The sequence below is a fragment of the Euphorbia lathyris genome, chromosome 4, assembly GCF_963576675.1.
Source record: "Euphorbia lathyris chromosome 4, ddEupLath1.1, whole genome shotgun sequence".
Lineage (NCBI taxonomy): Eukaryota > Viridiplantae > Streptophyta > Magnoliopsida > Malpighiales > Euphorbiaceae > Euphorbia > Euphorbia lathyris.
Genome location: NC_088913.1, coordinates 76348270 through 76365974, shown reverse-complemented (window position 1 = coordinate 76365974; position 17705 = coordinate 76348270). Strand labels below are relative to the sequence as shown.

Below are 17705 nucleotides of genomic sequence, written 5' to 3'. Positions count from 1 at the left end.
AGCCTTGTTATTTCCAACTCTATCTTTGCTGGTCGGTGGAAGCCTATTCACTTGGCTAAGGGTGGCCCTCTTATTTCGCACATGTTTTTTGCGGACAATACAATATTATGTCTGAAGCTAGCATTGAGCAGGCTATTGTCATTAAGAATGTTTTGAACAACTTCTGTAACTCCTCTAGGCAGTGTACTAGTGATAGTAAGTCTCGAGTTTTTTTCTCTTAGAACTTTTCCTATACTGTGAGCATAGGCATTTGTGACGCCCTTAGGTTCCAAAAACCTTTAATCTTGGTAAATATATGGGAAATGCTCCTTATTCACCAACATTTGTCTCACAATACGTACAAACATATGATTGATAGGGTTAATAATCACCTCAGTGGCTGGAAAGCAAAGTGTTTATCTCTAACGGGTCGAGCTACTTTGGTTAAGTCTGTTTTGGTTTCAATCCCTAACTACACTATGTAGACAACTATGCTCCCTATGACCATTTGCTAGAAGCTAGACTCACTAAACCGTAAGTTGCTTTAGGGCTCTGTGGGGGGATACGAGGAAAATTCATTTAGTGCACCGGCCAAAAGTTTGTAGGAGTAGAACAGGTGGAGGGCTCAGAATTTGCGAATCGAGAGATTTTAATCTCGCCATGATTGCCAAGCTTAATTGGAGGATGCTTACCGATACAAACTCGTTTTGGGTTCAGGTGGTCAAGCATAAATGTTGTAAAAATAAAAAAGGGTTCGATATTTTTGTTGTAAAGAATGGTCGTTTGTATACATGGCGATCGATATTATTGTTGTAAAGAATGGCAATTTGTATACATGCTTACTGAGGGCAACCGTGTTGCTGATTGGATAGCAAATTTCATAGGTTCTTCCTTAGGACATCATAAGTCTGATGTGCCTCCTACATGCATCCTTAACATCCTTTTTGAGGACCGTTGTGGGTCCTTGGTTAGTCATAATATTCGTTTGTAGTTCTCTTTTTTGCTTTTCGATCGGGCCCTGAGCCTTCTTCTGTAATAAAAAATAATAATAAAAAGAACATATGGTATTAGTTTTGTATGTAAAAGGTTATCATTTTACTCGGCCCTAAAATGAGGATTCTACCTATTGTATCTGTTGCGTACAGTTAGGTTCTTTAACTGCCCCTGGCTTACCTGTGACTAGTGACTACAGTCCTTAACGTTTTCTGATGGCGAAGGATTTAATAAAGATGTGGATGCACTTAAAACTCTCTGAAGATGAAGGGATCGAGATTTCCCTGAATGCGAATACAAACACAAATCCAAAAAAGAAAATGGTAAGGAAAATGGTATCTTCAAAACACCTAAACATTAGAAAAATGGGGAACGCTCGACAAGGGTTTCAGAGTAAACAACTGTGGAAAGGACCTTTTTGTTGTTGAGTTTGAATCTATGAAATAGAGGGAAAGAAACCTAACTGGTGTACCTTAGCAATGCGAAACCAACTATCTAATGTAGACTTGGACACTTGCAATTTCTATGTTCTAGTTGATATGCCCTTAAATTGTAGAGAATGTGAATCAATGATGAAGGTTGCTAAGATTGATGTTACGAAACCTCTAACGCATGGTGATAACATAGGTCAAAGCACAAGGATTAATGAAATTATAATATTAAATTTACATAAAATTACTATATGAACTAATTCTGCCAACTTTTTAATGGATGCAAATAGCTTTTACTTATATTCTAAAACAGAAGAGTCCTAATGAAAGAAGAAAACTCTACCCTAATATGCAGAGGCGGAACCAGGACTCTTACCTTAACATGCAGAGGCAGAATCAGAACTCTGGATGAATCAGAACTCAACTTAATGCAACATCAACGTAAACATCATTGTTTCACCAACCATTCATTTTTTAAAAAATATTAAAATTTTATCTTTAAACCCTAACACGACTCAAACTTTCCATATTTTTGCATGTATATGAACCAAACATGATATATTAGCGGACTTTGGATGATCATTGTTAACCTGTTAATCCAAAAACGATATAAAATATTTAGAAATATTAATATATCCTACTGTATTTTTAAATACTACCATTATCACAAGTACATAGTCAAATTACATGTGACACGAAAACACAACACAAAAAATTACGAATCCGATTAGAGTGACACAATTATGACACAAAAAATATTTGAATTGAATTAGAATTGACTAATATAACACTGTCCTGATAATTGATATGATACGAACACGAGACCAACCAAATAATTTTCATCTCTACAACAGCCCATCCTCCTCTCCCTCACTCTTCGAGGGGAAGGGCTCGAAAATTATATTTATAAATTATTTTGAACTAAATTTCGACATAGTTCTGCCCTTATGCTTTTGAATTACAAAAGTTGTACTCCCTTTATTCAATCAAAGTGTTCTCAACTTCTTTTTTTTAACCAACGCAATTCTCCTAAGAAGGGAAAGCACAAAAAGACTGCTTATGGACAATGGGTTCACTACATTGCACCGAAATGGAATATAAAATGGAAACAGACACCGGGAAACGTTATTTCTAAAAAAATGTAGCTAGGAAACGGTAATGGAAATGGAAAAGAAACTGAAACTGAACATGAAAACGCTAATGAAGAAGAGTTTCCGTGCAACATAGTGAGTTCATGATTGATAAAATGGCGTTCAAAGAATCCTCATTATAGGTAGAGAATCACTTGACACCATTATCATTTTTATAACATTTATATCATATACAATTATATAGAATATATATTACGCAACAACCGACAACCCATGATGACACTCCTAATAATATCCTAATACTAGGTTGTCCAAATATTCATTAATATAATATATCAGAATGACTCATATGGAGTTATTATAATTAACAGGATCCATCAAGAAGACTGGTTAAACTTTCAAGCCAACTAAATCACAAGCTTTCAGTCTGAGTGCAGCCTCCGTTGCACTAGCAATTCATTGCAGAGAGAATTGAACAACAGTCCAGCAAATTACTACATCAACTTCTATCCATTGAAGCTCACAATTCACTCAACTTAGGAATGTACATTCAGCTTCCAACAAAACAAATTATTTATAATGCAGATAACAACTTCAATTACTAGCTAGTTCGACCATGAATGATACAACCTATACACTTCATGCTTCTACTAGTAACTAGTCCAAACGAGTTCAAACCTTTTAACCAGAGAACATCAGAGCAGACAATTTAATTAGATTCGCTATATGAATAAGATTCACTACGCAAGCAATAGGGATTGGTTGCATATGAATAGAGTTGTCAATTTCTGACATGACAATACAATTTACATAGACAACCAACCAAAAACGATCCCTTTGAAAGGATTATCATTTTGTTGCATTTATATCAATCATATGACCATAGTTTTAAAAGGCACTCCCCTGGGTCGGCTGAGGCGAGAGGCAACCCAGGCGTTCCTTCCAACGCCTCTTGCGCTGGAAGGCAGTCATCCTACAAGAGGCGACCGCCTCACCTCTTCGGGCGAGAGGCAGACTGGTGCGAGAGACAGTCGCCTCTTGCAGGTTAGACATTTTATTAGCTTAAACAGAAAAAAAAAATATATATATACATATATATATAACTCTGCTCTCTGCTTACCTCTTCGATTTTTCCTTTCATTCTTTTCATCTCCACTGCTCCATCATATAACTGTTATGCTATCCAATTTTTCTAAGATTTTCGTTATTCTGTCAACAAATATGTGATCCTGTTTTGGTCTTTTATTGTTGCAGGGTCAGTTTTTAGTTGAGGCTTCACCATGTGTCTTTTGTTGTTACTACTTGCTAGCTAGGTGTCACTTTATGTACTGTTATGTCTCTTTAGATCAACCTTGAAAGAGATTCATGTAAGATGTAATTTTTACTTATTTAATCTCCACTTAGTGTTAGTGGACTAGGTGTCATGATATATATTAGTATATTTTCCATTTTTTTTTATCTCCAATTGATGTTTTCCACCACAATTCTACTTTGTTCATTTTTTATTACGTTAAATTTCTTAAAGTAGTCATTGAGATTGAGTAATAGTTTTATTTTGAGTTAATTTTATGTATTGTGTTTCCCTAATTTGTTTGTCGCCCCAGGCGGTTGCCTTAGTCGCCTCGCCGATAAGGGAAGTTATCGCCTATATGCATATGATGACATAACACAAAACGACTATGACACGACAATCCATTTTGACACCAGCACATATGAAGGGAAGACATCTATTATCCATTGAAATCCTTAATTTACTTATTGAGCTTCTAAATCCATCAACTAAGTGAAATTCTCATTTATGATTTCAACCAAGATCGAAGTGACTATCTTCCCTTCTTTGGAAGCAATAATATCTGCAACTACTACTCATATAATGGACACCGTATACTCTTCTAAAAGTTAGAAGTATTACACTCAAATCAATATAACGTATCTAACCAAGATCAAGATGAAATCTCAGTAATATGTGAAACTCCTATTGAAATCAATATGATCTTAAATCTTCTATTCTGAAAATTCCATATAGGCAGAAACCATTCATTCACATTAACACAAATCTAATAACGAAAACCAGTATTTTATTTCCTTTTAAACAAGATAGTCAGACCATTAATCATTTCATCTTCAAGGCAAGCCATCCAAATTCCCACATAGATTATATACACAGTCAGATGATATATATACCTTCAAATCACATAGAAGCAAGCATAAAGTAAAAAATTAGAACATGAGGAAGGCTCACCAAAACCATCAATTCAGCCGTCAATAGTCGTCACGGTAATCCCTGAATTCCTCGGCCCTGAAATCTCCGCGGCTGGCAAGATCATTCTCAACCCTATCTGCAATCTTCTCCTCCTCGTATTTCAACCCTTCATCCAACGCCAGTCCACCTAAAGCTCCAGCAACAGCCCCCACAGCCAATCCTGTGCCAAATCCCATTTTCCCTCCCTTCTGTCTCTGATCATAGGATGCCGAACAATCAACTGGCGCAGAAGGTCCGCTGTAATTGCTTGTTCGATCAAAGATTGGCCTTGGTGGCATAGGTGGAGCAGCGACTGTGGAATAATATCCGGAATAATACTGGGACGAAGCATAAGGATCGTGATAGGATGTGTAAGGAGGCGGAGGAGGTGGTGGCGATGGCGATTGGGGAAGAGTCATTCCATACCTGTAATCACGGGGAGCAGGGGAAGTATTGTAATAATAGTTCTGAGGAGAGGCAACGTGGTGATAATCGAGTTGGGAAGGCGGAGGCGGCGGTGGCAACGGCCGTTCACGGAGACCGAGCTTTATCTTGATCTTACCTTGAGGACGACCAGACGGGCGGATCAGCTCGAAATTCCGAATTCGGGAAGCGTCCTCAAGGTATGGCAGATCCTTCAAGGAGACGCGGAGGGTTCCGACTAGGGGTTTGGGGGTTTCGCTGGGCTTGGAGTGGAAGATCTCTATGGTTAGATAAGAGTCCTGTAGAGGAAGGGAGAGAGGGAGACTGAATCGCTCGTTCCACACAGGTCGGGTCGACCCGGATTCGTCGGACTTGGTAGCTAATCTCCGGTCAGGATCGACCCAAAAGACAGCGTAGGCCTTGAGGTCGCCGATTTTCCAGTTGACGTTCTTGAGATGCTTGGCGGAGACTACGGTTAGCTCGAGATCGAGCTGCTTGGACGGTGAAGGGCGACAGGAAGCCATGGTTGAAGCTAAAATGCGCAGGTAGGGTGATGTGAGCAGGATGAGGAGAAGATTTGAGACGCTACTTATCGGTAAGTAATGACAAAATTGGTTATTTGTGAGAACTGGAAGGAGTTACAAGAGGATAAGGAATAAGATTGATCGAATTACCGTTTTACCCCTAATGACGAGGTCAGTAATGGAATTACGCTTACCCTTCACATCAATGGGACAAAATTATTATTATTATTTTCATTAACCAGCACAATAGCTCGTACAAAATGAGGGGCATCCGACGGACTAGAAAAAATAAAAGGACTATTTTGTTGATATGAGTTAAATGGAAACTCAAACAAGACTTTAGCTAACTTACGAACAATCAATAAGCACTAGATGCCGACCCGTGCATTCCATGGGTTTCATATTTTCATTGTTAGTTTTTTAATTAAATATATATTTTATATTCAATAAAATTTATAAAATAATTTTAGAATTATAATGGTTCTTTTCCGTCTTAAAAAGACATTATATATTATTAATTATATTATTTAAAGAATCAACTAATAAGATCTGTTTATGGATTCATTGATCCGTCAAGTCCGATTTTTGTGAGTTGGATCTGAACACGCATATTTAACATTTAATCTAATTCGGCCCGAACTCGAAAAAATTTGAACATAAAATGAATTGGACTCGAAAAAAATCTGAACAAAAGCAAAATTCAACCCATCCCGACTTGCCATATAAAAATTATTATATTTATTTAATTATATTTACCATTTCACTTTTTATTTTTAATGTTATTTTTAATTATTCTACTATGATTCTCAAATAATTCACATTTATTAAGCGTTAAATATATATTTACATAAATATGTTAAAATAACAACTGGAAGAACAATAGAACTTCGTAAACCATCAATAATGGAACTATTAATAAAATTTACTAATCAGTCTTCCAATAGAATTTTTTTGGTTTCAAAAGAGTAAGTTGTGAAAGGATAGTGCAGTGAGTTTTGAAAAATTGTTTACTTTACATGACTAACTCGATGAATATTTGACTATTACATGGAGTTTTCTTTCCCTATTAGAAAAAAAAAAATAACATCTCGAAATTTTTTTACAAACAAATTTCAAAACTTCATATACAATAGGCGGACTGGACATGCCAATGGATCCATGAACAGATCTTATTAGTTGATTCTTTAAACAATATAATTAATAATATATAATATCTTTTTTAGAACGGAAGAGCAATATTATAATTTTAAAATTATTTTATAAATTTTATTGAATATAAAATATATATTTAATTAAAAAAGTAACAATGAAAATATGAAACCCGTGCACGGGTCTGCATCTAGTTCTTTTTAAAAGACTAACTCAAGACACTGTTGGCAAATAAAAATTCAGAACTCCATATACAATATAAATAAAGAATAAATGACCAAATTTAATTTTCTAATCCTTGCAAGGAAATTTTGTTATGGAATAGGCAAACATAATTGCTGCTAACTATACAGTGAAAAGGGAAAAATATTTTCTCCTCATAGCAGAATCCTCCCTCGGTTCATCAACTTCTCCAATGCAGCAATGCAACAAAAAATAACAAGTTTTACATGTCCACTACACCAAAGCCAAAATCTGTCAAAGCAAGTAAATTTAAGCTCATTAAATAAAATAAGAAGGAAAGCAAATACAAAAACACATTTCATTTTTCACATAAGAAGCTGATAACTTATAATTAAGGATTTTTGCCCTAAAATAAGTTCATAAGTTTGACTTACTTACTCTTTCCTATGCTCTCTTTAAGAAAATAAGGAGAGGATTTCCAATAATTCACCATCTTAGCATTCCCAAGAACGAAAGCCCTTTCCTCCTTCACACTTTTTCATTTAACTCAATTTCTTGCAATTTTCACATAGAAGGTTTTACATACAAATTCCACGATATAGAAAAAAAAATATAGCTACAAATTAAAAAATTCTGGGTGACATATTTACCTGCATAAAAAAAATATAATCATCTTTGTAATATGGAAATAGTAGAAAAGATGTGAAATTCCAGATATAATATAAAAACAGTAGAGAAAATGAGATGAAAAAAAAGTGAACTCCTATAAATAGTAAATAAGAAATATGTAGTTGTGTAGAATTATATTGAGTTTGAAACTCTTGAATTTGGAGTTACATTAGTTTTAGCCGTGAATTTAGAGTTCTTTGTTAATAGAATTCTTAGCAAACCTCCTATTTTTTAGTACGCCGCATCATATTTAAGAAGCTTAATATCCTGTCATGTGTTAGTTTGTTTCCACACTTTATATATATAATAGATTTCTGAAATCTCGAATACATCAACCTCCTTATTAAAGAAGCCATCCACCACGCGTTCATTTCCACCTTACCATTACTCATCCCCCGATTCAGGATCTAGTTGAACTATCTTTAAGACTAAACGCTTTAGCAATTAAAGGCGACAAACAATTTGGGACAAAATTAGTACGACACGCCATAACTCTACCCAACGAGTTACGGTAGATAGCATCCACACCCACTATAGAACTAACGAAGTTATTAGCGACATCAATATTTACTTTCACAAAATCCAACTCTAGCAGAACTCAAGATGCAACATAAAAACCCTACAATTACCTCTTAGAATTGATCGTCTAGCTTTAGACTGTTGGAACTCCTTTAGAAAATCGACAGCAACATGTATAAGGGCCTGAGGAGGAATTAACTTTGGATAATTTATAAAACTGGCTCAATAAGGAGGCTTATTTACATGTTTAGACCCATTTAGATATATGCTACTAAATTAGACTCTTCCTTTCATGAATAACTTTATCAATTGGTTGTGTCTCAAGTACAAACGTACCTCCAGCATCATCATACTCGGCGTTATAAATACCCTCATATATCTTCAGCATCATCATGATCAGCGTTATAAGTGCCTTATATATCTTCATGTGTCATTTGCTCAACAATTGGATCACTACTTGATTGGTCTGATACATGGTTTGGACGTGCATTGTCTTACGGATGGTTACTCTCTCAGTATTTTCTTTCTTACAACCTCGCGGAATTTTTGCATCTATTGTTCGAGATATCAAATCAACATATAATGGCATCACATAGGTCGAATTCATCGAGCAATGGTCTAGGAAGCATCGTACATCATTGCGATATGCAATAGATACTTTGTTTGGACCGTCTTTTGCTTGCATGGACATTCGTAATCAAATGAGGTTGACTCAACACCTATATAAGTGTAAATTCTCTCTTTTAACCTCGCCAACTTGATTTTTTTTAAACCCAGGGCAACTTCGATACACCACCCACGTATGTCATGTTACTTGCAACTTTTTTCCAATGACCATTCCACGAGATCAAACAAATAACAATCTTTGTGAACATATTTTCTACTGAAATGAGAAAAATTAATTGTCAAATTCTTATAAGAATTGTATCATAAACACAGACATAGAAAATATAGTTTTAAATTGAGTGAAATATAGTGAAATAGATTGAAAATCCAGTATCACATTTAGTATGTTAGTTAGCATTAGAGGATATGTGAATCATATTTTACGTTATGTATCACATTTCTTATACAATCCAATGCAAAATAAGCTTCGCATTTTATAAGACATGGTTCGCACTTTGTAGTTTGCGATCAATAAGCAGATAGTTCATTCGCAATTTGATTGCATTTTACACTAAATGCAAATGATAAAAAAAGAGGATTCGCAATTTAGCAATTTGGTTCGCATTTGGCGATTTGCAAACACTCGAACCCTAGGTGAAGTATATCTAACTACATAAACACCCCTGCGTATAACTAACCTAACATTGCACTTGATTATTATGTATTTACAATACACAATAACTTACACAATAACCTAACGTTGCTCTAAACTTATTCCCTCTGGCTCACCATCTTTGACCTCTTCTTTTACCACCGGTTCCCCTATTTTATATTTTTCATTATAGTGCCTTTCAGCATCTGCTCTTTTACACTGCATCCTTCTCTTCTGTGTTTTTGTAAGAGGTTGGGGGAACTTTTTATGGTGTACCACGTGCCGCAAGTTACCATAAGTTTTTACTTGAGGAACCACACAACAAGGTCTTCTTTTATTGGAAGTTGGGGGATACTTCTCTCTGCGAAACTCACCTCTTGGATGTTTTTTGCCCCTCTCACTCTGAACTCTTCATCCATAATGATTTTCTTTTGACGTTTTTCACTTCTACTCAGATTTTTTACTTCTGCCCCCTTTCCCGTTAGTGTTAGCTTGGAGTTCATCAAGACCTCTGAGGTACTCCTCAGGGACCAAGGTATGGTAGCTTCTACATTTCTCCTTTTACGATTCTATAAGTTTCAGATGGAGGTTTCATTTCTTCTTATTGATTGCAACTTTGATATCTACTGCCACAATGTTCATAGTCACCATCGAGAGAAAAGGATCCTCATCAACCGACATCGCTTTCACTTTCTTATTCTCTGGGAACTAAAGGACTCTCTTGTTGATCCTTTTTTGGACAACATTCTTGAAGCCCTAATCGTTGTTGATTGTATGATTCCAGGAATCATGATACTTGCAATATAATTTGCCTCTTGCTTCTTCTTTAGTTGGCAATCTATGACCTATAGGCAAAGTAATAAACTTTTCCTTCGGAAGAAAGCTAAAAAGAGCATCACTCCTAGACACATCAAAGCTAAATTAAGGAGGTTTATCATTAAAAGAGTTCTTTACTGCATCATGTCCTCTGGTGGGCTGAGATAGTAAGGGGCAAACATGAGTCCATGCACTTTTGAGATCCGCCACCATAACCTAATGATATAATTCTTGATAGTAAGTTCCTATGACATCACATTATTCTTTCTTTGACTCTCTTCCCTCAGCAGATCTTCATACTCTGTCACATTGGCAGCTAATTCATACAAGTCCCTAAACTCCATCCTTTGGAACTTCTTCCTCAGCTCGATGTCAAGTCCCCTTTCGGCCATCTTTACATACTCTACCTCTAGGAGATAGACATTGCATTTGTTTCTTATCTTTTTGAAATGAGCAATAAACTGGTATTCATTTTCGCTCTCTTCTGAGTAAGCCTATAAAGTTTAGCAACACATACTTCTAGCTCTGACCGGAAGAATTGAGTGTGAAATTACCTCTCCATATCTTTCCACCCATGGATGGAGTTTCTAGGGAAATTAACATACCAAGTGAAGGCTGGTCTCGCCAAAGAATTCGGGAAGAACCTCAACTTAAGATGGTTGAAGTTAGGGTAGTTGGCAAGTTCTCCATATTGGATTATGAACCTTGCTACGTGCTCCAAGGTTGACAAACCATCTCTCATAGAAAATAGGGAAAAGGCAGGTATTTTATATCCCCTTAGATAAGGATTCCTCTATGTCAATCGCATGAGGATAAGGCTTGTGGAACTCAATGTGGCCAACTTGACAGAGGCTAGGCCCCTATAGCTCTTGGAAAGCTTCTCTCACTGCCTCTATAGTGAATGCTGGAATATGTTGGGGGATGCCATTTTGTTGGTGAACATAAGCATATGTGGAACATTCCTCTCATTTCCTCTATAGTTTCCCCCTCATTTCCCTAGTGATATGGTGGCCTCCTGCCTCCTCATGATATGAAGATGTGTGGGAGGTAGGGTTAGTGTTTCCAAAATATTGAGAAACGGGTGACTTACTAGAATACTTCTTAATGCCGGACACACCACGACGTTTAATGGACTCCGGGGAGCCTTGAGGAACATGGTTTTCTCCACTGTTGATGACAACTGGCTTCGATAGCTTCTGGAGTATCTTATCCATCTTTTGAACTATGTCAAACCTCAGAGCTTCCATATTCTTTTCAATGGAACTGAAACGACTCTCCAAGAATGGTGATATTTGGATCTCTATAGTGATCCATGTTTATCCTCTGGGGATAACATTCTTTTCCGTTTCAATTCGTTCCATCATATGTGAAACATTGCTTGTTGCCGTGATCTTTTCTTCAAAACTGGCTGCTACAAGTTCTTTGTTGTTCTTATCATTTTTCTTTGGCGGCATTGTGATGTGGTCCCACCTAGTGTGCCAATTTTAGTTTGGCTCTTTTGTGAAAAATCCAGGCGTGCCAGAGAATTATAGTATTCTCAAACTATAGAATAAAAATGCATTTACTAACTTCTAATTATCAAATGACTCTAAGAAATAAAGAGACCGTAAAATTACAAAGGATTCGATTATCAAAACGATACCGACCTTACAGAAATTATTAAAGAACAAATAAAATAAAATTATACTGGAATAATGACTGAACTTTGAACTTGGAAATTAAGACTAAGAAAATAACTAAGAATTCTAAAAATTCTGAAGTCTATAAAGAAATTGCTAGAGTTTTGTTTGAGTGTGTGTTGAGTTACCTAATTTTCATCGCAATTTCTGCACTTTATAGATGTTGGGGTAACTTCCTGCTTCCTTCCACTAAGTCACGTCCTTCATTTTCAGATTATATCTTGAGTAACTGCTCCAGCATCTAGTCTCCATGATCTCCATGAAGGATTGACTTTGACATTTTCTAACTTTCTCGCTTTTTCATTGGCTCACTAAATACACGTTAACCCAATAAACGACATTTCAGCTCCCTTAGGTTACTTTGGAAAAATCTAGTTAGACGTAGTTTAGACCAATTAATATATTTAAAATATATAAAAGCCAAAAAAATAATTACGGTGCAAACAAGAATTAATAGAGAATTAATAGAATTTGTATTTTTATATTTTCTCATTTGTTGATAAATAAATTATTATATTAATATAATTCGAGTATGTATCTAAAAGTAATGATATAAAATAATGTAATATAGACAATATATATTTGTAACATATATCTTTTTAATTGGAAACTGTAACATATATCCTTAAACTGTGTCTACAACAATATTTAAATAACAATATCGTTAAAACAACCTAAACAAATAAAAAATAATGTACATAAGTAATCTATATATAATATAAAACAGTAACGATGGAACTGAGGTGTCACTTCCTCCTTTTTTACTGATAAAAAATATAATATATTAATTTTAATTCTATTATTATATTTATCTATAAAAAGATTATTTTATCCGTACTATATCTAAAAGTTCTACAGAATTTAAATTAATTCCTAAAATCTCTCTAATTCTCTACATATCTTATAATCTATATATACTATAAAACAGTAACGATGGAGCTGAGGTGTCGACTCCTCGATTATTATTGATTAAAATAATATTGATTAATTATCATTAAATATTTTCAATTTTTTTATATAATGTGAGAAGTCTATAAAATATAATGTGATAATATGATATTATCAAATGTTTAATGTGATAAGTCCATAAAATATAATGTGATAACATGATATTATCATTGAATATTTTCAATTTTTTTATATAATGTGATTTTGGTTTAATGTGATAAGTCATAAAATATAATGTGTTATTATCATTGAATATTTTCATTTTTTTTATATAATGTGATAAGTCTATAAAATCAGTTATTCAAATTTATTTTAATTCGTATTATCTATAAAAAAAATAGTTTAAAATCCATTAGGTATATAGTTATCTGAAAGACCGTTTTGAAAAATAAAACCTTATCTGTGACCTGGCGATATCATCGTTCTCAACTAAATTGTGATTATCTTGCTTAATTTACAAAGCAATCTCCTCATTGTTCTCAATAATCTCCTTAATTTACGTCACTAGGGTTTTAATCTATGCATCCCTTGCATGCCCGTTTCTACCATTCTACTGCGATTTTGGGGCTTCCTCTTCTCTTCTTATTTATTCCTACGGCTTCCTCTTCTCTTCTTATTTATTCCTACTTTAGGATCCTTCAATTGTTTCATTTTTGTGTTCATTCTGATTTTTTTATTTGCTGTTTTGTTATTTATTTATTTTTTTTACATGGATTTCCATTTTCAGTTTGATTTTCTCATCACTGATTCATATCTTTTCCTATTGATAGTGGCTGATGCCCATCTGATTTCTACTTGGATTTGAATGGCTTCTACCTCTTCATTGCTGGCTCTCAGGTAAATTTGCTTTCTCTCTCTCTCTCTCTTCTTAGTTGTTCTTCTTTCTCTATTATGATTGTCTTTTTCTTTTTCTTCTTCCTCTATTATGATTGTCGTTGTTGTTTGGGTCGCTCTGATTACTTTTGCCTGTAATTCTGTCTTTCGGGTGAGTTTTTTTAGTTTTCCTTTACATATCTGCTTCTCCTTTTTGCTTATCTAATTTTCTTTTAGTTTTCCTTTATTTGATCGGATTGAACTCTATCTAATTATTTGAATGTCTCTATAATGGTGGATTTCATGAAGGTGAGTCTGGTATTGTTCCGCAACTATTATTAAGTGCTCTTCTGTAGATGTATCCAATTACTCGGTGTTTTTACAACCAATCCAATTACTTTCATTTTCTTTCTTCAGCTGCATAGAATTACTTATAGACATTCAATGCATGTTACTAATAAGGCAATAACTCTTCCTTAATTTAATTGTTCTCTCACAATTTCTGCTATTAATTTAATTGCTTTCAATTATTTCCTTAAACTATTTAAAAGGTTTGCTTTGCATTCAATTTCAAATTCAAATTCCTATTTACATATTACAACTCCAATTTTTTTCTCTTTTTTTAGTTTTCTGAATTTATTAATGAATTACTAATATTATTTAAGGTTTATATATGTATGGCCTAATACACAAATAACCCCCTAAACTTGTCCAAATGTTGCAACTTCCCCCCTCAACTTTCAATTGTAACAACTTACCCCTTAAACTTGTCCAATTGTAAAACATAACCCCAAATTGGAAATTTTTTTACTCCGTACTTGAAGCAATCGTAAAAATGTTTCTCCGGATTCGTATCACGCCAAAGATCTGATTATCGCACTCCACGAGCGTTGCAAATTTTGTATTTCACGTGTTTCTTCAATTGTAGTCCATATCAGCAATTTGGGGTTATATTTTATAATTGGACAAGTTTGAGGGGTTATGTTTTACAATTGGACAAGTTTGAGGGGTAAGTTGTTACAATTGAAAGTTGGAGGGGGCAGTTGCAATATTTAGACAAGTTCAGGGGGTTATTTATGTATCAGGCCTAAATTTTTTATTACAAATTATATATATATATATATATATATATATATATATATATATATATATATATATATATATATATATATATATATATATGTCCCCAACCCTACATGTATTTAAATATCAGTTGGACGGTTTATAGAAATGTATATGGTTACAAGGAAAAAAGGCAATGGTTAAATTTAGTAATGTTTTAAGTTGTAAATAGAGTTCACTCTTAATTATGTATATAATACATTGTAGATAGTTGTATAATGTATATAACTTATAATTGTTTAATGGTTAAAAAAGAAAAAAATTAATTTATTTACAATAAATATTGCTCTGGTCATCATAATTCGTCAAAATTCATGTCAAATTAGTGTGGCTCGATTATGTATTTCAAATATAGCAAGTGTTCAAGAAGTATAACATTACTCTAAGTCATTCATTATAAAAAAAAATAGTAGTAATATTTACAAAGATTTTTTTTTAAAATTATATTTTTTGACTTAATATCATGTTTCAAACTAATTTATCAATGGTAAACAAAGTAATGATTTACGTAGTCATAAAATAAAATTAAAAAAAACTAATTAATTACAACATTTAATAATATAGTATTAATTGATAAAAAAAATGAAAAACATTAAAAGTAAATTATATAATAAATCATATTTATATATTTAACATATATATTTAAAAATCTGAAAACAAAATTATAAATCCATTCATCACATAATTAAAATTTAATTCAATATATTTTCTAAATTTTATATATACCGTGCATAGCACGGGTAGAAGACTAGTATATATAATATAAAACAGTAACGATGGAGCTGAGGTTTCAACTCCTCGATTTTTGTTGATTAAAAATAATTTTTTATTTATCTTTTTTTCTTCCATGTTTTTTTGCTAACATTAATAAAAAAAATACTTCTTTCATCCGCAAACTATATTGGATTAAAAATATTCCTTCCAATCTTTTTGAATTTATTAACTATTGATTTTTGTTTATTAAAAATAAATTGGATAACTCTTGGCTAAAAAATCTAACGATGTAACTCTCTTTTAGATAACTCTCTTATTAAAAAATTATTAGTTATCAACTTTTGTCGATCCCACTATATTTAAGGTATGTGTTTATAAAATAGGATTTATGATTTGTTTTTTATAAGCTCCATAATTTATATTTCAGAATTTAAGATTTATAATTAGAGCCTAATATTTATATTTTAAAGGTTTATAAATTATGGTTTAGGGTTTATATTTTAGTATCTAAAGTTACCATTAAAATATATTTTTAACATATAAACATAAAAATAAAATAAAACTATATTATATTATGATTTTTTTTTGAAGAATATTATGAGTTATTTTATATAATAAGATTTATATTTTAATAAATTATCTAACAAAATCGTTTAGCAGTAGTTACTTAGAAACAGAATACAAACAGTAAAATAACAAAATAAATAAATATAGATTGGATAAAGATGTCAAGTGATAATCCGTCCTTATCAAATAGGTTTCGGTTGGTGATAATGCCAGAAACTCATGCTCGGTTTCAACTTCTTCTCCAATTGGAACCCTAACTCTTCATCTTTTAATTCGTTTTTGTTGTAATTTTCTCAAATCGTATTACTTTCTATGGCTCACCGTCTCTTTCGGGTAAACTCTAGGTTTTCTCTCAGCCTTCCTCTCATGGTTTTCTATTGTAACAATGAATCCGAATATTCTGCATCAGTGTAACAGAATATTTAAACTATCAGTGTAACAATCGGTTTGTCTAATAATAGATTCAAATTGATTTACACTTTAAAATAATTCAGTGATGCAGTGTTGTAAAATGGATCTGTCTAACAATCATTATGTTTAAGGTTTCTGGTAATTCATGTGAGAGTGTTAGTATTTTACTTTGTTAATTTTGTTGTTTTTCAGGTAAACTATGGGGTTTCTTCCGACCTTTTTCTCATTTTAGGTAAACTGTTATTGTCTCAATATTTATTTATTTGCTTTATGATTGAGTCTAAATATTATAAACCGTAGTGTTTTTATTTGCTCTGTATCAATTTTAATATTTAATTATTAGATTCTATACCGAATTTTATAATTTTGTAATTGGTGCTAGATGAAATTAGCATTGTTAATTGATGCAGTTGAAGTTCACATTGTTAGTTGTTGTTTTTTTCTGATTTTGAAAGCTATGGTAGTTGAGTTGAGGAAAAAGCATGTGTTTATATCCTATTATGTTATTTATTTGCTACCATGATGTTTATATTGTTCCTTTCATTTATTGATGTTTAAAGCTACTTTTCAATTGGAGTTTTTGCACGCATGGTATTTATATATAATAATAATATAAAACAATAATAATAGAATTGTTCCTCATTTTGTCACTAATTAAAATTAAAAATTAGAAATATAATATAAATTTCAATTATATTATTAAATATTTATCTATAAAATTATTATTTTATTTATCAATTATTTAGAACTATGCAATATTCAAAACTAGCTATTAATCCAACTCTTTTGTTGTGATTTGGCTTCGACCTTTGGCATTCTTCGCTAATAAATTGGCTACTCAGAAACGACCATGCCGACCATAGATTGCAGGTGTTTCATGGTTCCTCTCTATCTCAATAATCAATGGTATATATCACGGGTTTCCTTTGAATTTTCTTCTTCTATCCCCTCGCCATGTTTCCGTGAGTCAAATATTTGCTTAGATGCAATTTTATATTATCTTCTATTTATTGATTGCCCTATTATGTTTTTTCTGCCATCTACCCAGAACCGTTTTTTCAAGAACAGATGCAGCAATGACTCTGATTCCTGGTTTAGCAGCGACAACAAATGCAGACTCTCCAATCTTCATCATCTCGCTGATAAAATTTAGGTAATTTAAAATTTAAAATTT

The 17705-nt window shown here is 33.0% G+C and overlaps 1 protein-coding gene across 1 annotated transcript; it reads right to left on the bottom strand.

Annotated features, from left to right (window-relative positions):
• Positions 1-4555: 4555 nt before the first annotated feature.
• On the bottom strand, positions 4556-5777 carry LOC136226286 (protein SRC2). Its single transcript, XM_066014674.1, has one exon. It carries the CDS (start codon positions 5681-5683, stop codon positions 4757-4759), a length of 927 nt encoding a protein of 308 aa, XP_065870746.1. The 5' UTR covers positions 5684-5777; the 3' UTR covers positions 4556-4756.
• Positions 5778-17705: the final 11928 nt, after the last annotated feature.

Excerpts from the sequence above, each read along its gene's own strand:
- LOC136226286 (XM_066014674.1), bottom strand. The coding sequence starts at position 5,683 with ATGGCTTCCTGTCGCCCTTCACCGTCCAAGCAGCTCGATCTCGAGCTA.